Source organism: Aquarana catesbeiana, linkage group LG06, assembly GCF_042186555.1.
Source record: "Aquarana catesbeiana isolate 2022-GZ linkage group LG06, ASM4218655v1, whole genome shotgun sequence".
Taxonomy (NCBI): Eukaryota; Metazoa; Chordata; class Amphibia; order Anura; family Ranidae; genus Aquarana; species Aquarana catesbeiana.
Window position 1 is genome coordinate 25,822,771 of NC_133329.1, and position 25,745 is coordinate 25,848,515.

The window sequence follows — 25,745 nt, forward strand, 5'->3', positions numbered from 1 at the left end:
CAATTGCAATAATTGCACATAAAATCCAGCAGTCTGATTGTACCCAAGTTGATTAATCAATCAAATTAGGTACATTCAGCCTGCCCAAACATGGTTCGAATCTCAGCCGGTTCCTGCTGAACTGGCTGAGATTGGAACCTTCTATGGCCAGATTAAGTATAGCTAAAATGAAAAATGAAAAAAATCAGTACAAGAGACATAACTTACAGTCAGTATAAGGCATCCTTTGTGCTGATTCCTCTGCTGTTAATAGTAATGTTAATCCATCCTGCTACCCCCCCCTACTATAATCTTCTGGTGCAGTGAGGGTTAATACAACAAAGGAGCTGTGACAATCTCTCATCAAGCGGGCTTGATCTTGCCAACCCTTTATACCAAGACCTGCCATTCATAGAAGCATACAGTTTATGTGAATGAAATGGAGCATGAGTGGATGAATGAAAGTTCTGCCTCCATTCACAGATCACTTTCCATTCATAGAAGCTGTAGTATGGCTATGAATATGGCCTTTCATTTTATTAACCCCCACCACACCTGAAGATTATAGCAGTGGGGATGGAAGGTGCAGGACAGAGGAGCTGCAATTGTTGGATATCCACGAATATAGTGTTAGAGATGTCTGATTTTAAATGTGAGGAATCCTCAGCAGCAAGCTTTTTATAGTTCACAATGAGGTAGACTTGCCATCAGAGTCATCAGCTCCTCACATCCACCATCTTTGGCAGTAGGTGCTTCTTGTCTTTTGGTTGCTATGACGATGTTAGAAATCATTACAGAAGGATGTGGCAGGTGTCAAGTGGCAGGATGGAGCAGTTGGTACACATGGCTATCCCATTGGACATCAGTCCTGTTGTCTTTTTTTTAAATAGCTTAGATTGTCATCGTATTGTAATTGTAGGCTTACAGGATAGTCATAACCTACAAAAGCATTAGATGTACTACAAAAAAACTTACAACCTTGAATTATCTGACACCTTTTTATTATGACCTTTAATGACTGATGATTCATATTTATACTCTCTGCTTAACTAGGCCAACTTTGTTGCCATCCCTTCTTACCAAGCCAATTGGCAGACCTTAGCATTACACTAAGAAGACATCATAGCTACACAAGGCACACCAAAATAATAATGTGGATGCTGAAAGGAACAGATTTTCCATTCTGGGTCAGTACACTCAGAATCAACCTTGTTTATGACCCAAGGCTCCTAAATGTCTTTTCCATTTTCAGTGCTGGGAGAGCTGGCGACCGTCTACACGAAAGCCATAATGTCTTCTAAAGCCACTTCCATGGAGAATGTAGTGATGAGCATATCAAAGATAGAGAATGAAGCGGCTGTCCAGGAGGCAACTGAGCACTATGAGAAGATGATGAGAGAGAGAGGACGATTCCCCACAGAGACGGACAAGGCATTTACAGAGTTGAGCATACAATGTGAGGAAGAAGCTCTTCAGATATTCATGAAAAAGTCCTTCAAGGACTCTGAACTCAGCTTCCAGAAACAGTATATGGTAATGTTTGATCATGGTTACTTGATAGTTTACGTTTTTGTGGTTGTATTCGAGATGTGCAATGAGAGATCACACAAACACTTGTAGGTATAACATTTAATTAAGTAATGACAGATACAGATGACAAATATAATACTGTTAGAAAATATAACAGGAATACTTAACCAAAGACGATTTTTCACCACTGAGTCCTGCCTGCTTGCGCGGTGTGGCACAGATGATCAGACAAGACGTATGCATGTTGCAGCTCTGGAGACGATACTGAATATTCCAAGTTTTAGCTATAATATATACAGAACGAGTTAGGATTTTACCAATTGTAAACAACATTACCTTCTAAGGAAGATAGTACATTCCTCAAAGGAAGTTAGTGGACAGTTTACAATGGCATTCTTATAGCTTGAAGTCATCTAAGGTAACTAAGCTTTGGAGGCTTGCTTTCTTGGATATTGTGAGACAACTTTAATAAGGAGAAATAACATTTCCCCATCAGGAAGGCATATATATTTGTTTCTATCATTGTATATCTGAAGGTCAAAAAATAACAGATTAGGCTTATGCCTAAACATTTCATTGTTGAAATAATTTGGGCTCACTTGTGAAAGTTGTATAAATATCCTTAATCAGGTTTAAATTACTTTTTCTGTGGACGGCTTTGAAGCTGGGAGGTCCCTGAAGTGAAAGTTGAGGCCCTGATATCTGCCTGACGATATTATAATACTCAGTTCCTGAAGAGTTGTATACCTTCACCCAACGAATGTGGATAACAGGCCCATGAATTTATCACACGGAGGCATGGTGGAGAGGATACTGAGACTGAAGTTTACATACCTCAGACACTACATCTTCAGTGCATGTTCATCCGCTGGACCACACTGGTTTCTAGGATGCTGTCAGCTACGCAGCATGCTAGCAATCAGTGTTACTGTATAGCCAATAATGTTCTAGAAACTAGTGACAGTTTGGTGAGTGATACATGCAAAGATGTATACACAATGTGGCCATGCTCAGAGCACTCTGGTTTGTCTCTGTACACCATCATAGAGTTGGCCTTTATTACCTCCAGTTTCCCTATCTCCAAACTGGAGGTCATTTTTTTTTTATTCTTATGTAGCAATAGTGACCTATTATAAAAATGGTGCACATAAGAACTACCTGAACCTCTTAAAACTCTTAACAAGACTGTCACAATATTTTCATTAATTAAGTGCAGTACTTTTTAAAGGGACCATGCCTCCAGAAAAGTGTTGCAAATGCTTAATGAATTGTCCCATACGTGTGTCTCATAACTCCTGATGATGGATAACTATATTATATATCAGCTTTTTTATTTGATATTGTTAGGTTTGATATTGTGAGGTTCCAAAAGAGAGCATCCGCTACTGCTAGCATGAAGTCAAACATTAAAGGGGGGAGTTAGATAAAGATAAAGATATACTTTATTGTCATTGTATACATACAACAAAATTTTTTCGGATACCCTTTACAGCAGCAATAAAACATTTCTCAAGAAAACCACACATACATACTCCTAGCACATGCCCACATATCTATTTAAATATATCAAGATATAAAATGTTATTTAAAAATAAATAAATAAAAGAATGTTAAAATTCTACATAAAATTCCTAAAACACTGTACCTGATGGGATTATGGACAATACGGCCCTAGGAAAAAAACTATGCTTTAAGCGATTAGTGTGCGTTTTAAGTGTTCTATATCTTTTCCCTGATGGCAATGGGACAAACACATTGTAACCTGGGTGGGTTGGATCAATACTAATAGCTTTTGCCCGCTTTTTTAATCGGCTGGCATATGCTGTGTCCAAATTTGGTAGATCTGTTCCTATGATCCGCTGTGCTGTTTTCACCACACGAGACAGGCACTTCTTATTCTCCACCCTGCAGCTGGCATACCACACTACAGCGCAGTGGAGAAGAATACTCTCAATGGTACAATGATAGAAATTGACCAGAAACCTTAAGGGCAATCCAGCCTGCTTCAGTCTCCGAAGGAAAAACAGTCTCTGCTGCGCTTTTTTCACTAGAAAAAAAGTATTTTGAGACCATGACAACTCCCTTGTAATATGTACTCCCAAAAATTTAATAGTGTCCACCTATTCCACCTCCTCACCACCTATATGAACCGGGCAATGATTGATCTTTCTTGATCTCCTATAATCCACTATTATTTCTTTAGTTTTTGCCGTATTGAGTATTAAATCATTTTCTCTACACCACTCAACCAAATGTTGAATTTCCTGCCTGTAAGCCGTCTCATCATTATCTCGTATGAGTCCCACTAAAGTGGTGTCATCAGCAAACTTCACTATAGTGTTAGACGCATGCATGGGAGTACAGTCGTGAGTGAACAATGTAAACAAGGCTGGACTTAACATAGTCCGAGTGTGTTAGCGAGTGTCTTTTGACACCTACCAAATGCGCTTGACAGATTGTACATATGGCCATGTTCCATGGATGTGTCTTTGTGTTGGGTCACTTTAGTCATTGAAGTACATCCTAAACACCCCTAAATCTCCCCAATTTATCCTTAGTCTAGTTTTAGTCTAGTTTTAATTTCAGTCTGTTTAACTTCCCAACAGAAGAACATGGAGCAGAAAAAACATGAATTTTCTGAAATGAATAAGATGAGGTCCCTCAAATACTGTGAGGAGCTATTAAGAAAACATTCCAAAGACCATGAGGAAGCCATGAGACAAGGTCTGTACTGCACTCCAGGAGGGTACCAGAAGTTTCAGGAGGATATGGAGCAGATAGTGGAGAGATACAACAAGGAACCAGGGAAAGGTCTACAGGTCAGTTTTCTGTTTTTGTGGCATAACAAGATTTTTTTTTACATTAACATAGAGCTATTTATCATTGCAAAAAAACCTCAATAAATATGCATCTGAAAACTCTTTCACAATTAAAGTGTTCCCAAAAAACTGTCCGAAAGATTTAAAAAATCATTATTATTTAAAATGTTCACTGTTTCTGGATCAAATTGGTGAAGATTTTTTAAAGATATATAATTATTAATGTATTTAACATTTTTATAATGTTCTATAAGTTATTCAAAATAATTAGATTAGATTTCATATTGCAGGCAGAGTCTGTTCTTCAGGACTTTAATATGACAAAAGAAACTCTTAAAATCTCCATTATGAAGGCTGACGAGACTTTGACTGAGCAGCAGAAGAAAGATGAAGGTATCAAATTATTAATATTAAAACACAGTCATTATTGTTACTATTGTAGCGCTACCCCTTTAGGAGCCATTGCATTTTTGGCTCCCCCTCACAAGCACAGTCAGGCAACATGAATTTCCTGGAATTCACTCAGTAGTCAAGAACCAGTCCCAGGTGTTTTGTTTTTGGTTTAATAGGGATGAACGTGAATGGAGATGGGAAGGTATGGGATGCCCAGAACTGTAACTTGAATGCAACTTGAGGACTTGAAACTGTCTCTGGCTACCAAAAGTCACAAGGCTGTCCTCCCATAGGATAAACAGATCAGCTCAACTGGTAAAACAAAGTTTCCAATCATTGAATGCAGGTGCTCTATCTCCGTAGAAAACGTCAAGGCACCTGGCTGTTCTTTAGATTCCCCAACCAGGAGGTGTAGGGTAGCTGTACTGGCTATAAGTGTCTCTAAGCTGTCCCTTTGCAATAAGCATGCTGGGTATTCCACCTGGCTGCTTCTCCTCTATAGGCTCTGGGGTGTAGTGGTTGAAGCTACTCACTCAATCCCTTCAGTGTATCCTGAAGCATGTATGACTGCTGAACGGGCCTCCTGTTGGACAGGTCCCAATATTGTTTCCCAGGATGGCTTCAGATAAGCCTATCTAAGGCTGGAAGGGTGTGAGGCTTTAGCTGCTTCTATCTCTCTCTTTCTTCTGGCTATTTCTGTCTTCCCAGGGGCAGATCCCCCAGCATAGGAATCTCCTCCGGGCAACTGGACCCTGGACTCTGCTCCCACATGGCCAGTCTCCAGAAAATTTACCAGACCTTATCTCTGCTTCTCTCCCCTCTAAGTTCTAGAACATTCCAAAAGCCATGGCGATGCTACAGAGACCCAGCTCCTGGAGCTCTGCCAACTACTCTAAACAAATTAACCCTGGCTCCTCTGTCTACAGAGGAGCCCAACTAAATTTTCCTACACTGTACACAGAGGGTGCTACACTATTGTTATTGGATTGAGTTTTTTCTATTGTCATTTTTTTAACTTTTCAAATAATTATTAGTTAACTCTGTGATATAAATATCCATATTCAACTGCCCCAAAGCCTTACAAATACACTATGAATGCAAAACATCTTACTTGGTTTTGCATTTGGGAAAGGTCCTTTTCAGTCCAACATGACCATGCCCCTGTGTTCAAAGCCAGCTCCATAAAGACATGGTTTGGCCAATTTGGTGTGGAGGAGCTTGTGCGTCCTGCACAGAGCCCTGACCTCAACCCTACCACCTGAACACCTTAGAGAATAATTTAGAGTGTTGATTGTGAACCAGGTCTTTGCATCCAATATTGGTACATTATCTCACAAATGGGCACAAATTCCCACAGATACGCTTCAAAATCTAGTTCAAAATCTTGCAGACTTTTTTAATCATTGAGGGGTACATCACCAAATGAATGGCTATGGTTTAAGAATGGGTCAAGTCCCTTTAAACATCCGTTTTCATCATACATTGCAAACTTTCCATGCAGATAACCACAATGGGCCTGATTTTATGTTCAGTGCTCATGGATCTATGTGCATTGAGCTCTGTTTGAATTTGTATGCATAGACATAGTTGCTGGTTTACTAAAGGAGCTGAGAATCTTCACTCCAAATGCATTCTGTGAATATTTCTCCAACCCAATTATGTGCAGCCCAATTATCAAAAAAATCAAATTACAGTTGATTGTGAACACCCAAGAATGTGCAGATAAAGTTAGTAAACAGTTTCCCTGTACACTACAGTACCCTGAGAGCTTTTATCATTCCTGCCCCTGCATGCCCTGTGTACTCCAAGAGAGCTTCCAGCATCCCTGCACCTGTGTACCCTGTGTACTCTAATGCCCTGTACACACGATAGGATTTTCCAACAACAAAATCCATGTTTTTTTTCCAACGGATGTTGGCTCAAACTTGTATTGCATACACACGGTCACACAAAGTTGGTCGGAAATTACGAACATCAAGAACGCGGTGACGTACAACACGTACGATGAGCCGGGAAAAATTAAGTTCAATAGCCAGTGCTGATCTTCTGCTTGATTCTGAGCATGCGTGGAACTTTGTGCATCGGAATTGTGTATACACAATTGGAATTTTCGACAACGGATTTTGTTGTCGGAAAATTTGAGAAACAGCTCTCAAATTTTGTGTGATGGAAATTCCTATGGAAAATGTGTGATGGAGCCTGAATTTCCGACAACAAGGTCCTATGACACATTTTCCGTAGGAAAATCCTATTGTGTGTACGTGGGATTAGAGAGCTTCCAACATCTCTGGACCTGTGTGTTCTGTATGCTCCAAGTTCTTTACTGGCCAGAATAAGAACTTAAGCAAGTAAAAAAAAAAAAAAAAAACACAGGTGTAAAGCTTAACCTGAGGGAGTTTGGTTCCCCCTGTTCCTTGTGTTAGTTATACACTTGATGGTTTTGCACTCTCTGACACACCTCAAGGCTGAAAGAAGGATTGTTTTTTTTTGGGCAACAAGTTACATACAATGGGTACCCAAAAACCTGGTTCAGGAACAGAGATTAAACCTCCTAGATTCCGACCTTAGGGGATGCACTGAAAAATAGGGAACACACTCAGGGGCTATAAAGACACACTCCATACTTATCCCCCTCCCACTGGTCAGTGGTAAACAGCTATTGATTGGCAGCGTTGGTGCCAAAAATCTGTAATGGAGCACTCAGATCCTACACAATCCTACACAATGGAGGAAGCTCTTCAGGGAACAGATCCTGAGGGTCACAAAAATATTGATGGTACAGAAAATATAGAAAGTAGCAAAGATGGTAGTAAAAGGCCTCTTACCAGTGCAGGGGCAGATCCAGAATCTAGTCTCGGGAGGGGCACTGCCAGAAAATATATTTTTTGGGGTACATCTATCGGGGAAATGGCTGGTGTTGGCACTTCAATCATCACGGCACCATGGTTGTTATGGTGTCAGGATGATTGAAGCATGTTATTACTATAATTACATTGTTATAAAAAATTAAATAGTTTAACTCACCATAATGCAGAATCATTGGGAGCCCCGAGTGTGTCACTTGCCACGTCACCTGTCACCAGATGCAGATTGTCACTTGCCATGTCGCCTGCCACATGTTGCGGATTGTCACTTGCCACGTCGCCTGTCACCAGATGCAGATTGTCACTTGCCACGTCGCCTGCCACGTTGCAGATTGTCACTTGCCATGTCACTTGCCACATCGCCTGCCACGTTGCGGATTGTCACTTGCCATGTCACTTGCCATGTCGCCTGCCACGTTGCCAATTGTCACTTGCCATGTCACTTGCCACGTCGCCTGCCACATGTTGCGGATTGTCACTTGCCACGTCGCCTGTCACCAGATGCAGATTGTCACTTGCCACGTCGCCTGCCACGTTGCAGATTGTCACTTGCCATGTCACTTGCCACGTCGCCTGCCACATGTTGCAGATTGTCACTTGCCACATCGCCTGTCACCAGATGAAGATTGTCACTTGCCACGTCGCCTGCCACATGTTGCAGATTGTCACTTGCCACGTCGCCTGTCACTTGCCACCTGCTAAGGTGGTCTCTTGTGTCCCAGAGACAGGCAGCAGAGAGATGATGTAATCTCTCTGCTGCCGCAGCTGCCTGAGTGGAGGAGGGGAAGTTGAACTGCAGGGATGCAGGGCGGGGGCGGGGGAGCAGAGAGATGACATCCGGCTCCCTGATTGGCCAGCAAGCAGCAGCCCGCCCACAAACACATTGAGCGGCACATGTCAGTCAGCGGTGGCTCTCTCTCAGCACATTGACCGAGCACATTGACCGAGCACATTGACCGAGCACATTGACCCAGCACATAGACCCAGCACATAGACCCAGCACATAGACCAAACACATAGACCCAGCACATAGACCCAGCACATCGACCCAGCACATCGACCAAACACATAGACCCAGCACCTGTTCTTTTTCCAGGCTTCATGTCCAGTCTCCTTTTTACCCTCCAGGGCAGAGTTCTTCTGGGACTTGTAGTCCCATTCAGTCTTTCTCTTGATGAGCCATGCCTACCTGGGGACTACATCCCCCTTTAGTCCTTGCAGCTCCCAGCATTATTGGACAAGCCTCTCAGTGCCACAACTGTGGCCAAAGACAGTGTTCGTCTCTCCTGCTGTTTGGTGGGTGGAGCTTAAACCATGGTTACAGTCATAGCAGAGTCACTTTCCCTCTCTCCCCTGACCAGCCACAAATTTCAGCCATAGAGAGGGAAAGCCCAGGGCTGTATGACTGCAGTGACAGTAGTGCCGAATGCCAGGCAGCACAGGCCACTGTATTCAGGGTCCCTGAGGCCTACACAATTATGGCAAAAGGGCTACAGGTTGAGGACCAGGGGGATAATTAGGTTATTGAACTGCGATCAAGCAAATTTGCTCACACATGTGGACATGTGAGCCAATCAAACTCCATGATTTATCTACGCTTCCCTATCCTTCTTTTTTCTGGTGTTAGAGCTAAAAGTTATAAAATCTCTGCTTCAATCTTGGCTTTACAAGTAATTAAGAATGATATATCACCATCAAACTCAAAAATGATTTCCCTATTTGACAGAAAACAAATCATGTAGAAAAATGGAGGAACTGGAAAAGAAAATAAAGGAAATAAAATTGTCTAAAAAAGCTGAAGATGAAAAGCAAACTCCCAATATGAACCTTATAGCAATGCTGGAGAAGAAGTGGAGTGAGAACGTGATGCTGCAAGAAAAATTGAATCTAGTAATGCAAGCAAAGGAAAGAGTAAGTGCTATGGGAGCTCTATGTGAATCCAGGAATATGTGGGAGGTGAAGAACTCTTTATGACAGTGGTCATCAACCCTGTCCTTGGGGCCAACTAACATGCCAGGTTTTATGTATTACCTTGGGGAGATGCAGACTAGACTATGGCAATCACTAAGCAGCAAATTATATCACCTGTGATGTATTTCAGTTATCTTACAAACCTGGCCTGTTAGTGGGCCCTGAGGACAGGGTTGATGACCACTGCTCTAGGATATGTAGGGATTTTTTCTCAGAAAATAGGTACAGGTACTCTCCTCTTCCAAGTCACCCCTTGTCTCCACCCCCTACCCATCTCCAAGTTCCGTCCTGTGGTCTCACCCACCTCCCAGTACTGCCCCTTTTAGAGAAAACTGTATCAAGTATCATTGCGGTGTTAAGTAAATTAAATGGAATTTGGTACTGATAATAAGAAATGCAGTAAAAATAGATCCCCTGCAATGCCTTAGGCAGAGCTTTGCAGAGGCCAAGCGCAGGCTGAGGAACTTACAATACAAATATTCCATGATCTTTCCTGCCCGCCTCAGAATAGAACATGACGGTCGTGCAGTCTTCTTTGAAGATCCTGAGGAAGTGATTTCCTGGTTGTAACGTTGCGCTATTCCGGAAAGAGCTGATTGATCAAGTCCCAAATATATATGTATATATATAAAGGTCTAACCATTATGTCCACACTCATTTACAGCGTCATTTTTCTTCAGAGTCGCATAGCTACATTGTCCCCTGCAGTTGCATGGAACCCTTTTTTCTTTTTGAAACTGCACACTTTTTGATGTGCACTGTTTCTTACTATACACAAAAACTGTTTAAATGCGACATGGAACTGTTTACGAACCAGCGCAAGTACAAAGTACAAATCCTGGACATTTACAGTATAAAAGTCCACTTACTCTCCGGGGCTCCGGAGGGGCAGAAGTCCTACCAACAACATGCATCGTGCAGCGAGACTTTACCCCACACACCACTGGGAAACAGTACCATGATTACTGGTATCTTTTCTGGAACTTGTTAGTTGCAGTTAATTGGAAGCAAGGGGATCGGGAAACCGTGCCATGCCTAGTACAACTGGTATGGATGATGTCCCTTGTTCTACTCAGACCCAAGGCCAGATGTTCTGCATTTTTCTTATAACCTGGAAGATGGGATGTTTCCCAGTTGGACACAAGTTAAGGGAGTTGTGTGAATTGTCCACTGACCCACAGGGCCGATATGTATTCATCCTTGCTAAATTATATGGAGAACCCCTACTCATATTGGCTTTTTATGTACCACCCCCATTTAACATCTCTATACTTAAAGAGGGACTATCATTCATGGCCCGCCATTCGGCTATATCTGCAGTTTGGCTAGGCGACTTTAATACCACACTAAATCCCACTTTAGACAGGCTGCAACTTACTCCGCCTACCCTTAATACTCCCAACGAAACTAGGTTCTCTAAGCTCATTTCCACCTTCCACTTAACAGATACGTGGTGCCACAAGTTCCCACAGGCTAAATCGTATTCGTGCTTCTCATCTTCTCATAACTCCATGTCCCGCATAGACTTCATACTCATATCCCACAGATTGACACCAAGACTATCAGAGGCTGCATTCTGCCCCAGAATACTACCAGATCATAGTCCCTACTGGATTACATTAAGCATCCCTATAGCAAAACCACCACGGTCATGGCGTTTGAACCCATTTTGGCTCTCTCTTCTACCGGAGGATGATGAGCTTATAGATAAGTGGAGACTGTACTTTGTGGAGAATGACAAGTCAGCATCGCCTTCCGCAGTATGGGACTCCTTTAAGCTATTCACTCGCTCCACGTTAATTACTGCTATCAATAAAATCAAGACAAATTCCTCCAGTGCCCTCGGTAAGGCGCTGGAGGACCTATCCTTTGCTGAAAGAGACTTTGCCACCACCCCGATCCCCGCAAATGCGGACCTGCTTAAACTACAAACTAGAGTAGTTACCCAGCTACAATACCAGAAAGCAAGACAAAAACTTTTTTTCTCCAAACAAAAAATGTTTGAATATGGGGAAAAAGCAGGCAAGTTATTGGCATACTTGGTGCACAGCGAAGATAGACCCCCGGTGGTTATCACACTACATGGCCCTGGAGGACAACAAATAACAGACCCACCCAGAGTAACCTCTATGTTCCGAGATTTCTTTACTGACTTATACAAAATGACAGCTCCCACTGAGACACAATCTTTGTCTCTCTTTCTTGAGAAGGTGATTTTCCCACAGCTGACAGAAGAACAGATAGACCTACTAGAGGCACCCCTCACCACAGATGAAATTACAATTGCTATTGCCAGTTTCGCTAGGTCTAAATCCCCAGGATCAGACAGGCTCCCAATTGAGTTTTATTCCCAATTCAGTGAAATACTAACCCCTAAACTGCTAACTTTATACAATCATCTCTTCGAGACTGGGACTTTACCCCCATCCATGACAGAGGCAACAATAGTCCTCATCCCCAAACCAGGAAAGGACCTGGGATACCCAGAATTAGGGATGAGCCGAACACCCCCCTGTTCGGTTCGCACCAGAACATGCGAACAGGAAAAAAATTTGTTCGAACACGCGAACACCGTTAAAGTCTATGGGACACGAACATGAATAATCAAAAGTGCTAATTTTAAAGGCTAATATGCAAGTTATTGTCAATAAAAGTGTTTGGGGACCTGGGTCCTGCCCCAGGGGACATGGATCAATGCAAAAAAAAGTTTTAAAAACGGCCGTTTTTTCAGGAGCAGTGATTTTAAAAATGCTTAAAGTCAAACAATAAAAGTGTAATATCCCTTTAAATTTCATACCTGGGGGGTGTCTATAGTATGCCTGTAAAGGGGCGCATGTTTCCTGTGTTTAGAACAGTCTGACAGCAAAATGACATTTTGAAGGAAAAAACTCATTTAAAACTACCGCGGCTATTGCATTGCCGACAATACACATAGAAGTTCATTGATAAAAACGGCATGGGAATTCCCCACAGGGCAACCCCGAACCAAAATTTTAAAAAAAAAATGATGTGGGGGTCCCCCTAAATTCCATACAAGGCCCTTCAGGTCTGGTATGGATATTAAGGGGAACCCCAGCCAAAATTTAAAAAAAAAATTGACGTGGGGTTCCCCCTAAATTCCATACCAGACCCTTCAGGTCTGGTATGGATTTTAAGGGGAACCCCGCGCCAAAAAAAAAAAAAAAAAACGGCGTGGGGTCCCCCTAAAAATCCATACCAGACCCTTATCCGAGCACGCAACCTGGCAGGCCGCAGGAAAAGAGGGGGGGACGAGAGTGCGGCCCCCCCCCCTCCTGAACTGTACCAGGCCACATGCCCTCAACATTGGGAGGGTGCTTTGGGGTAGCCCCCCAAAGCACCTTGTCCCCATGTTGATGAAGACAAGGGCCTCATCCTCACAACCGTGGCCGGTGGTTGTGGGGGTCTGCGGGCGGGGGGCTTATCGGAATCTGGAAGCCCCCTTTACCAAGGGGACCCCCAGATCCCGGCCCCCCCCCTGTGTGAAATGGTAAGGGGTTACTTACCCCTACCATTTCACTAAAAAACTGTCAAAAATGTTAAAAATGACAAGAGACAGTTTTTGACAATTCCTTTATTTAAATGCTTCTTCTTTCTTCCTTCATCTTCTTCTTCTTCTGGTTCTTCTGGCTCTTCTGGTTCTTCCTCCGGCGTTCTCGTCCAGCATCTCCTCCGCGGCGTCTTCTATCTTCTTCTCCTCGGGCCGCTCCGCACCCATGGCATGAGGGGGGAGGCTCCCGCTCTTCTCTTCATCTTCTTCTTCATCTTCATCTTCTTCTTCTTCTTCTTCTTCTCTTCTTCATCTCTTCTTCCTTCTTCATTTCTTCTGCGGGCCGCTCCGCATCCATGCATGGAGGGAGGCTCCCGCTGTGTGACGGCGTCTCTTCGTCTGACGGTTCTTAAATAACGGGGGGCGGGGCCACCCGGTGACCCCGCCCCCCTCTGACGCACGGGACATGACGGGACTTCCCTGTGGCATTCCCCGTGACGTCACAGGGAAGTCCCGTCAATTCACCGTGCGTCAGAGGGGGGCGGGGTCACCGGATGGCCCCGCCCCCCGTTATTTAAGAACCGTCAGACGAAGAGACGCCGTCACACAGCGGGAGCCTCCCTCCATGCATGGATGCGGAGCGGCCCGCAGAAGAAATGAAGAAGGAAGAAGAGATGAAGAAGAGAAGAAGAAGAAGAAGAAGAAGATGAAGAAGAAGATGAAGATGAAGAAGAAGATGAAGAGAAGAGCGGGAGCCTCCCCCCTCATGCCATGGGTGCGGAGCGGCCCGAGGAGAAGAAGATAGAAGACGCCGCGGAGGAGATGCTGGACGAGAACGCCGGAGGAAGAACCAGAAGAGCCAGAAGAACCAGAAGAAGAAGAAGATGAAGGAAGAAAGAAGAAGCATTTAAATAAAGGAATTGTCAAAAACTGTCTCTTGTCATTTTTAACATTTTTGACAGTTTTTTAGTGAAATGGTAGGGGTAAGTAACCCCTTACCATTTCACACAGGGGGGGGGCCGGGATCTGGGGGTCCCCTTGGTAAAGGGGGCTTCCAGATTCCGATAAGCCCCCCGCCCGCAGACCCCCACAACCACCGGCCACGGTTGTGGGGATGAGGCCCTTGTCTTCATCAACATGGGGACAAGGTGCTTTGGGGGGCTACCCCAAAGCACCCTCCCAATGTTGAGGGCATGTGGCCTGGTACGGTTCAGGAGGGGGGGGGGCCGCACTCTCGTCCCCCCCTCTTTTCCTGCGGCCTGCCAGGTTGCGTGCTCGGATAAGGGTCTGGTATGGATTTTTAGGGGGACCCCACGCCGTTTTTTTTTTTTTTTTTTGGCGCGGGGTTCCCCTTAAAATCCATACCAGACCTGAAGGGTCTGGTATGGAATTTAGGGGGAACCCCACGTCAATTTTTTTTTTAAATTTTGGCTGGGGTTCCCCTTAATATCCATACCAGACCCGAAGGGCCTTGTATGGAATTTAGGGGGACCCCCACATCATTTTTTTTTTTAAATTTTGGTTCGGGGTTGCCCTGTGGGGAATTCCCATGCCGTTTTTATCAATGAACTTCTATGTGTATTGTCGGCAATGCAATAGCCGCGGTAGTTTTAAATGAGTTTTTTCCTTCAAAATGTCATTTTGCTGTCAGACTGTTCTAAACACGGGAAACATGCGCCCCTTTACAGGCATACTATAGACACCCCCCAGGTACGAAATTTAAAGGGATATTACACTTTTATTGTTTGACTTTAAGCATTAATAAAATCACTGCTCCTGAAAAAACGTCCGTTTTTAAAACTTTTTTTTGCATTGATCCATGTCCCCTGGGGCAGGACCCGGGTCCCCAAACACTTTTTATGACAATAACTTGCATATAAGCCTTTAAAATTAGCACTTTTGATTTCTCCCATAGACTTTTAAAGGGTGTTCCGCGGCATTCGAATTTGCCGCGAACACCCCAAATTGTTCGCTGTTCGGCGAACTTGCGAACAGCCAATGTTCGAGTAGAACATGAGTTCGACTCGAACTCGAAGCTCATCCCTACCCAGAATCCTATCGTCCAATATCCCTTCTACAGGTTGATATCAAAATATTGGCCAAAGTACTATCCATTAGGCTTAATCAGGTCATCTTATCACTAATACATACAGACCAGGCAGGTTTCATGCCTGGTCGCAAAACCTCGTTTAATCTCTGGAAACTATATATGAATATACAGGCTACACACGAGGAGGTTGGCTCACGAGTTGTGGTGACTCTTGACACAGCACAAGCCTTCAACTCGGTGGAGTGGAGGTATCTCTGGGGATGCTTGGAGGGCTATGGCTTCGGCCCGAAATTTATTAAATGGGTTCAATTACTATACCAGGAACCCAGGACCAAGGTGGTGGCTAATGGGTGGTCGTCTCAGATGTTTGACCTCAGCAGAGGCACGAGACAGGGCTGCCCCTTATCCCCATTATTGTATGCCCTTGCTGCAGAACCCCTGGCGATATCCATCTGAGCGAACCCGGAGATTAAAGGACTAAGACTGGGCTCTTTAATTGAAAAAAGCAGTATGTATGCAGATGACACGCTGCTATATTTAGCGGATTCGGGCCCATCATTATGTACCGCACTCCACGCGATCGAACAATTTGGAATATTTTCAGGACTGAAAATCAATTGGGATAAGTCCCAAATTCTACCAATTGATAGCTTCCCACCCCCAGAATCCCAAACCAGACTACCGCTTCAGAGAGTTGATGTTATTAAATATCTAGGGATCCATATATCTAGATCCCCTGCAGGCTATGTATCCCTCAATATAGACCCTCTCATTTCCATGGTTAAAAATAAAGTACAAGTTTGATCCAAACTACCACTTGGGACCTGGGGTCGCATAAAGTTAATTAAAATGATCTTACTCCCCCAAATACTGTATGTTCTCTGGTATACTCCAGTTTACTTACCCCTGAAACATTTCAAATCTTTAGAGTCCCTTCTCAAGCCATTTGTGTGGGGTACCAACAGACACAAACTAGCATGGCAAACTCTCAAGAACCCAACTGACCTTGGTGGCACAGCTCTTCCTGACTTTAACCTGTATTACATTGCATCACAACTGTCTCACGCTCCTATGTCCAAAGTGGGCACAACACACTAAGGACTCGATATATGCAATAGCATCGGGCTCGGGGGGGCGTGGAACTAGGAGAAAATAGACATACCATGATATATCATTACAGGAAAATATGGGACTTAGCCGCCATTAAACTTGAAATTCCACAGTTCAATGATTACACGCCGATATGGCACAACAAGAACCTTCCTGAATTCAACAAAATTCATGACACATTTTTATGGTCCATGCAGGGAGTATTTTATCTGCATCACTTACTAAAAGACGGACATCTTAAAACTTTTGATTCACTTAAAGAAGAATTTACAATTCAGAACCAGATGTTCTTTAGATTTCTACAAATCCGTCATGCGTCACAATCACAATTTCCTGATTCCCTCCCAAACCCTACACTTAATGTCCTTATGGCAGTAATTAAGAGTACAGACCCCCATAAACTGATTTTAGCTTTCTATAACATGCTCTCAACCCCCGTCTCTACTAAAATAGCATATGATCTCAAACCAAGATGGGAAAGAGAAGTGGGACCAATAGAGGATGAGGAGTGGGGGGAGGGACTGGAGTCTTGTAAGGCTGTGTCCCCCAAATTATCAGACCATCTGTCGCAGCTTTACATTCTTCAGAGGGCATATCTCACACCCATTAGAGTGGCAAGATACAAAAGTACACAATCTACTACATGTCTGATGTGTGGGAAAGAGACAGGTACTTTTTTCCACTTGATCTGGACATGTCCTAAGATTCAAGGCTTATGGGAACAAATTGTGACATTTCTGCACCATACAATGGGCTCACCCCTAGCTCTAGCGCCAAAACAATGCCTTCTGGGTATAATTCCAGACACAATTGACAAATACACAAAAACATTTCTCCACAAAACACTCTTTGCAGCAAGAAAGGTTTTGGCAAAAAATGGATGAGCCTCCTAATGGAAGTGCCTCCTAAAATAGTGGAATGGAAGGTGGAAGTGAATAATACCTTGCCGTATAAGAAATGCATATATATTAATAGAGGTTGCCCTGCCAAATACAATAAGATATGGGATCGTTGGCTTCAAGAGTCTGATACCTGTGTATAATGAAACCAAATTGATATGGAATGATTTCTAGGATGCGCGCCTCGATGTGTAGTTTCTACGTGTTAAATGTATACATATGGAATATTCTCACATGACAAGCACAATGTACTCATTATCATATGTACTGACTGTATAACAATCAATGTACTAGTTACCAAGTTCATGTGTTTAAGCAAACATAACATGCTAACATGGTATGCACCAGTTGATCAATAAAACCTTTGTTTGATGTAAAAAAAAATAGATCCCCTGCAATCAGCAACAATTACCCTCCCCCCCCCAAACAACAATAGATCCCCCCAGCAACAATAGACCCCCCAGCAAAAATATACCCCCTAGCAACAACAGATCCACCCGAGGAACAATAGACCCCTACCAGCCAGCAATGGCTACTGGGAGACCTATATTTGGCCAACCACTACCAACCAGCCAACTGTAGATCTCCCAGAAGCCAGCATTAATAGACCCCCCAGCAGCCAGCAACAATAGACCCCTCCCTGAACAGTAGATCCCTCCCAGCAACAATTGCCCCCCCCTCCAGCAACATAAGACAACCCCAGCAACAGTAGACCCCTCCTTCAACAATAGACCCCCCCAGCAACAATAGATTCCCCAGCAGCCCAGAACCCATTGCCATTACATACATTCAGTGCTGGAGGTGCCGGAACTGCATTCCCCCCGTGTTCCCACTGGAAAAAAGCCCTGGTGATAATACAAGGAGAGGTCACCATCAGCTGTTACTGGCAGGGATATAAAATATTGAGTAAATTGAGGGGGCGTGACCGGAAGCCGCTCTGCATGGACGCCTAACCTGTTAGCTCTCCTCCAGCCCGCAGCTTAAAGGCCTGAAAAGGGGGATTTTCAGCTCCAATATATGGGAGGAAACAGACGGACCAGATCCTCCAGGACCCGGGGTTCGTCCCAGCCACCATCCGGCTCCGCTGCGACCATCCGGACATATTTTAACCAGCCCTCCATGTCGGAGGACGAACGGGACAAGATGGCGCCGACAGCCTCCTCCTCCGCCACGAGACCGCAACGACAACAGCCCTCGACGGCTCCATCCACACTCCACAACAATGAGGAACAGACTCGGGGGATAGATGGACTGTCTGGTCAAGGGACCACAGCGGTGAGTCCCCCCCCACCTCTCCCTGCACATGAGACCCCCCGGAGCACACCGCGGGACACCTTACCAGGCCGCCCTGCACCTTCCTATACACAGTGCTCAGAGGCCTTCCCGCAACTGCTGCGCTCATTGTCAGACCCCTACCTCCCTCAGGGAGGTACGATCTCCCCCACTCCCTCACTCCAACCAAGTGACTTTCCCCCGCTACCGGACCCGGAGGGTGACTGGAGCAGTGATCGGGGACAGGGAACTCATCATGGGAGATTTACCCCCCAACAAGTCCACGGCCCCCCCCCGAGCACCCCCCAGCCACAGAGGCGCGGACACCAAGGCGCCTCCAGATCAATGGGACAGGGGACAGACCACACTAAATCATACGCCCAGGTGGCCTGCTCACCAAATGGGACCCCCTTGGACAACCCGGTGGGAGCCCATCCCTCCTCTCCTAAGCAGAGGCCTACATGGGAAGACCCACGAGCACCTAAAATACCACATCAGCTGCCATCACAAGATCCATATGATCCCATGCTCCCCCCAGCATTACACAGGGAATCCTCCCCTCCAAGCTACCTCCAATCTCATATGGGCCACAGCTCACGTTTGCAGCAGCCCACTTCCTGGCAGGACTGTTTCCAAGCCATACCCACAAAAGAGGACTTCAAACTCCTCATCGAAGAGGTTAAATCCGCATGTCGGGCGGAAATCCAGATTATCCACACCAATCTCAAACATCTATCTGAGAGGATGGAAATGGCGGAGGAGGAAATCCAAGAGACTAGACTGGCAGTGCACCGTACCCAAATACAAGGGGCAGACCACCATTTAATGATCTGGAATATGCAACGTCACATCGAGGACCTTGACAATAGGGGGCGTCGAAATAATATCCGAATCAGAGGTCTACCTGAACCAGAGGGTCCTGAAGACCTCCACGAAACCTTGCAGCTTCTATTCAACGACCTCCTCGGGGACCCCCCAGATAAACCTCTAGAAATGGACCGAGCACACCGAGCCCTACGTCCCAAAGGACCACCCTCCAGACCCCGAGATGTTATCTGCAGGGTCCATTCCTTCCCCCTAAAGGAGGACATTATGCGCAAAGCACGCAGCGCAAAAAGAGTGGTCTTTGAAAATACACAAATCCAGCTCTTCCCAGATCTCTCCTGGATCACCCTGCAGAAGAGAAGATTACTCCAGCCTCTGCTTATCTTACTTCAAGAGAAAAACATCACATATCGATGGGGCTTCCCCTTCAGCCTTACAGCCCGCAATCAGGGTAAATCTGCAACACTACGCTTCCCGGAGGACTTGGAGAACTTTTGCGACATTCTAGAGATCCCCACCCCCCGGCTGCCCGACTGGGATCTCGTGGACTTGCCAACACCACCTCCTGTGGTATGGCAGAAGATCCCCCCGACTAAACGCCCCAGAGACCGGGATTCACCTCGAGGATCTACTAAACTCAAGCCTAAAAAAGGCTGATTGGCGAGACATTTGCCTCTGTCCTACCCATTTTTGCTACAACTGCTCCCCCTAAGGCCCCCTTTTTTCAGTCATTGTACTTCCAATGTCGGGTTTTTTTTCTGTTACAGGAGACTAGTTAGTGCTAGTTCTGGTTGTTTCCGGCCCACTAGGCCCCCTGGTGGTTTATCCTACTAAGGTTCCTCTCTAGTATTTAGTTCAGATAGCTTCATTTCAGTTGAACTTGTATTGAAGGGTTCTCTATGTCTCCCCGGACCGAGCCCTGGTTTGGGGTTCTGACCGGGGAGACTTATTGGAACTTACTGGGGCTTGGGTGGTCTATACTGTCCGAGCCCACAATGAATCGTTTACTCTTAATTGTGATGACAATAATCACTTTCTCTTTTTCTTCCCTCTTTCTTTCTCTACCCTTTCTTCTTCTCCCTCCCCCCATCCTCTCCCCCCCGCTGGTCTGTCGCGGATCTGGGACGGGCATCTGGTCGAGCCTCATCTATGGATCTCTCCATCCTTCGACTCTCGTAGAAGCGTCTCAGCAGGATAAGCTAAGTAAACATACCCCCACATATACCAAGAAACATGGTTAGATTTATCTCACTCAATGTTCACGGGCTGAACTCAAATAAAAAGAGGCATCTTACATTGAAAGAAATCAGGGGATCAGGGGCAGACATAGCACTACTACAGGAAACACATTTTAATAAGGGGGGTGCCTTCGCCTTCGCATCCAGACATTATCCTCAGGCCTTCCAAGCATTCAACCCTCGTAAACGTGCAGGTGTAGCGATCTTATTTAAACACGGATCCCCGTTCAAATGCTTAGAGTCCTTCATTGATCCAAGAGGACACTATATAATCTTGCGTGGCCAGTGGCAATCACAGGCGATAACCATTTGCAATATCTACGCTCCTAACGTACGTCAAATACACTTCCTATCCAAGGTCCTTGCACGCCTCTTTAAGTCCCCCAGCGAATGTCTGATCGTGGGAGGAGATTTCAACTTGGCCCACTCGGTGGGATTGGACCGCCACGTGATTAACCCCACAGCCCCACAGGACCGAGCTGCCCGTGACTCCAAGCTATTTCGACAATTAACTAGGCGTTATGCCTTATTTGATACATGGCGAGCACTACACGTAGGAGACAGACAATATACCTTTTTTTCGGCCCCCCACCGTATGCATTCCCGTCTAGATTACTTCTTTGTCAATAACGCCACCTTACGGATCACAAAGACGGCCCAGATCCTTCCCATTTCCTGGTCAGATCATGCCCCAATAACCTTATCACTTGAGATGGGAGTCGCGGTGCGTAAACCCAGCAATTGGCAGTTAAATAACTTTCTCCTCCAACACGTCCCGTCCAGATCGGAATTAGAGACGACTCTAAAAAACTACTTCTCAGATAACAATACTCCCGACATCTCCCTCACCACCCTCTGGGAGGCTCACAAGGCAGTCTTCAGGGGACGATGCATCGCGCTCTCTTCAGCCATGAAGAGAAACGCGATAGCAACCAAGCTCCAAACTGAGAAAGAACTCAAAATCCTAGAACTTCGCCTACAAACCTCACCATCTATATCTCTCCTTAAAAAAGTGGTATGTCTTAGAAATACCCTTCGAGATCTGGCACTAGGCCAGGTAGAGAAAGCACTCCTGCGACTAAAACAAACATACTATGATAAAGGCAATAAAGCCCACTCCCTTCTAGCGCGCAAACTGTCTGAACGCTCCCATATGTCCACCCCTCACCAAATTAAAGATAGATCAGACACCCTACGTACACACCCTCAAGACATAGCCCAGACTTTTGGGGAATTCTACACCACCCTGTATAACAACCCTGAGATCCCTCATGACCCGTTACCTCCCGATCTTAAGGAACGAATGCGACACTACTTAGAGGACAGTGGCCTTCCCAGACTCCAAAGAACGGACCTTGACTCACTTAACGTCCCAATCACGGAGGAAGAAATAATAGCCACTATAAAAACTCTGCCCACACACAAATCCCCCGGTCCAGATGGGCTTCCCTACGAGTACTATAAGACATTCCTCCCGATTTTATTACCCTACATGTGTAAGATATTTAACGCCTTTTTTCAGAACACTACCATTCCCGCAGACATGCAGAGATCATTTCTCACGCTTATCCCCAAGCCTGACAAGGACCCCTCTGTATGTGCAAGTTACAGACCAATCGCACTTCTTAACTCCGATTTAAAAATCTTTACTAAGCTTCTCTCAATGCGATTGAACCTGATACTTCCTTCCTTGATACACAAGGACCAGGTGGGCTTTGTCCCCCTGCGTCAGGCGGGGGATAACACGAGACGAATTATTGACCTCATTGACGTGGCGAACAGGGAAGGAACAGATGCGTTGGTTCTGGGTCTCGACGCAGAAAAGGCTTTTGACCGCCTTAGTTGGCCTTTCCTGTTCGCCACACTGCACTATATGGGATTTCGGGGCCCTTTTTTGCAGGCTATTAGACATTTATACACCAACCCCTCATCCCAGGTTAAAACTCCCTTTGCGCTGTCGCAGACCTTCCCGATTGCTAATGGAACTCGCCAGGGGTGCCCGTTATCACCGCTACTATTTGCGCTCTGTGTGGAGCCCCTGGCGGCGACCATCCGGAAAAATACAAACATACACGGGATTCAGGTGAGAGATAGGGAATTTAAGCTGGCATTATTTGCCGACGATATCATACTCACCTTGACCCAACCCAGGATTTCACTTCCCAATCTACAGGCCGAGCTCGACCTGTATAGATCCCTATCGGGATATAAAATAAACGCAACCAAATCCGACAACACTTACAACAATGCTTCCCTTACCATTGGAATGACTTATCCTTAAAATACCTAGGAATCCAGATTACCTCCTCCTACTCTACCCTGTATAGAGCCAACTACCCCCCCCCTCCTAAAAAACATCAGGGACCTACTAAGAAAATGGAAGACACATCATATCTCCCTCTTAGGGAGAATAGCCTCGGTTAAGATGGTAATTCTGCCAAAACTGCTCTACCTATTCCAAACTCTCCCCATTCCAGTCCCATCAGCGGAACTGCGGAAAATACAGGCGGACATGATACGTTATATATGGAACTATAAGAGACACAGAATACCACGATCGGTCCTGCTGGCGTCGCGAACGGACGGCGGGCTATCCTTTCCTGACATAACCAAATATTACCAGGCAGCCCAACTACGAGCCCTGGCCTCATGGTTTACCCAACGCTCCTACAACAAGTGGACAGAAATCGAAAAATTGTGGATGGCACCGGTCCACCCAAACAGTATGCTATGGAATGCGAAGGCGAGGGTAGATCCCTCACAGCTGCTGGGCCCCATGCTGCACCTCAGCACACTCTGGCGTAGATTGTCACGAGCCCACACACTATGCTCCGAGAGATCACTCCTCACGTCCTTTCTATACAACCCCAAAATGCCCGCAGGCCTCACGCATCAGATGTCCTCCCCGTGGGCGACCAGAAACTTGTTCCACTTCGGCCACCTAGTCCACCCATGCAACCGCAGGCTACTCTCCTTTGCGGAGCTTCAAAAAAAATTTGGCATCCCAAAGCAAGCATTCTATGGTTACCTGCAACTCCGACATTATGCCCAATCTATCGCCCCAGATCTACAATTCTCAACCCCAACTACATTTGAGGGCCTGATACTAGAAGGCTCGACTAGACGTGGGCTAATTTCTGACATATACCGAATATTGAACTCCTACAGTTTCCCGGATCAGGGCAAGCACACATACATGCTCCGTTGGGAGAAGTATCTAGGCGAGGAGATACCAGAAAACACATGGCAGGTGATCTGGTCCCAGGCAGCCAAAAGCTCACTCTGTACTTTGTACAAGGAGAACGCATATAAAATTCTCTATTTCTGGTACATGACACCTGACGTACTCCGAGCCATATACCCCTCCAGTTCGGACAGATGTTGGCGATGTTGCAAAGATAGAGGGACCTTATTTCATATTTACTGGTCATGCCCTAAAATTGCCCCGTTCTGGACGGAAGTTCAATCGCTACTGATTCGCTTGCTGGGGGTACAGGTGCCCTGGTCCCCGAAATTATTTCTCCTTGGGATATCCGGGTTGAACATACCCCGCCACTCTAGGAAATTGATGGGCCACGTAATCACAGCAGCAAGGTGCCTGGTCGCACTGCGTTGGAAAAAACAGACCCCTCCCAATCCAACAGATTTATACACCAGAATAAAGGACATAGAGCTCATGGAAAAAATGACAGCCCGCTTACAAGATAGACTGGAAACACATGACAAAGTCTGGGAAGATTGGCATGGACGGGAGGACCCACCCTAGATCGGCGGCAGAACCTCCCTCCCCCCCTTCTCCCCCCCCCCTTTGTTTTTCCTATATTCTCTTCTCTCCTCCTTTCTCTCTCTACTATCTCTTTCCTTATTTTTGGATTATGTCCAGTATAAAATATATATCTGTTGGTTGACGAATTTTCCAGATGAAGAAGGTACTTCATTTTTATTTTCTCTAGATGAAAGTATTCTATCGCCTATTGAATGTCAGGTTGAATGTCTACCAATGATAATCTGTATTGAGCAAATTACAACTCTTTTGTACTTTTATATTTCTGTGACCAATAAAAACTGTTATTTGAAAAAAAAAAAAATATTGAGTAAATTGAATACAAAAGGAAAGTGGGGTGTCAATGGCTGGACATCATAGTAGTTGGGAAAGCTATGAAGGAAGGGATATGGTAGAGACTAAAGGCAATAGCAGTTTTAGATAGAGACAAGTGTACCAAAATATGAAGGAAATTCAACAGAATTGGAGCTTTCTGAAAAAAACTTCTTGTGGCAGCTTTTCTATTAATCAGTTTTGTCATTTGTGTTTACACAGGAACAAGGCTTGTACATCAGGCAAGGGTTTTATGAAGAAGCTGACATGTACCACCAACAGCTTAAGGACTTAAAAGGAGAGGTGGAAAAACTGAAAGAAACTTCATGGGTGGATTCTGCAGCTGATATGTTCTGCGATATTGTACAATTTTTGTCATGGAAGGGGACTGTTGTTGCGGGCCTGGTAAGGACGGCACGTGACTTCTTCAAGAAGAAGGCTTTATAAAAAAAATCTTATTTGCTGACATATAGACATTATGTTATCGTTTTAAAATTGAACTGTGTTGGAGTGTTTTTTTAACTTTTAGATTACAACTGTTCTTGCTTCCTGTTTTTTTTTATATAGCAATAAAATATTCACCATAAACGCATGAAGCCATCAGTATCTGTTCTTTTTTTCTCTCTATATGCTTCCTCCACAATAAGGATGTGAGTTTTTCTTAGGCTCGATTCACATCTATGCATGTTGCTTTTGAGTGTTGCTGCATTGCGGTTTGCGGGGCTTGCCACATTTTTGGACACACGTTTTTATTGTGATTTTACCATGATTTTGCTGCGATTTGCATTTTTCTTCCTTACACTGTATATAGCTGGTTGCTAAGGAGGGAGCCGGGAAGATGGCCATCGCATCCTTAACAACCGATGAGTCATGTAAAAAAAAGAATTGCAGCCTAAAAAAAAGAATTGTGAAAAAAAAGTATGCCCTCCCCCCAGGTCCATACCAGGCCCTTGGGTCTGGTATGGATTCGGAGGGGACCCCCCATGCCAAAGTTAAAAAGAAAATGCTGTGGGGACCCCCAAAATCCATACCAGACCCTTATCTGAGCATGCAGCCCGGCAGGTCAGGAAAGGGAGGGGACGAGTGAGCACCCCCCCTGAACCATACCAGACCACATGCCCTTAACATGGGGGGCACCCCCACCCCAAAGCACCTTGCCCCCATTTTGATGGGGACAAGGGCCTCTTCCTG

The 25,745-nt window shown here is 45.2% G+C and overlaps 1 protein-coding gene across 1 annotated transcript in view; it reads left to right on the forward strand.

The window, feature by feature from the left end:
• Nucleotides 1-25,146, forward strand: part of LOC141148238 (guanylate-binding protein 3-like) — a 54,058-nt gene extending 28,912 nt beyond the window's left edge. Inside the window, exons 7-11 of the mRNA XM_073635491.1 lie at nt 1,232-1,512; nt 4,116-4,328; nt 4,619-4,721; nt 9,312-9,496; nt 24,777-25,146. Of these exons, the coding sequence (XP_073491592.1) occupies nt 1,232-1,512; nt 4,116-4,328; nt 4,619-4,721; nt 9,312-9,496; nt 24,777-25,001 (1,007 nt within the window). The 3' untranslated portion in view covers nt 25,002-25,146. The remainder of the gene's footprint in view (nt 1-1,231; nt 1,513-4,115; nt 4,329-4,618; nt 4,722-9,311; nt 9,497-24,776) is intronic.
• The last annotated feature ends 599 nt before the right edge of the window (nt 25,147-25,745 follow it).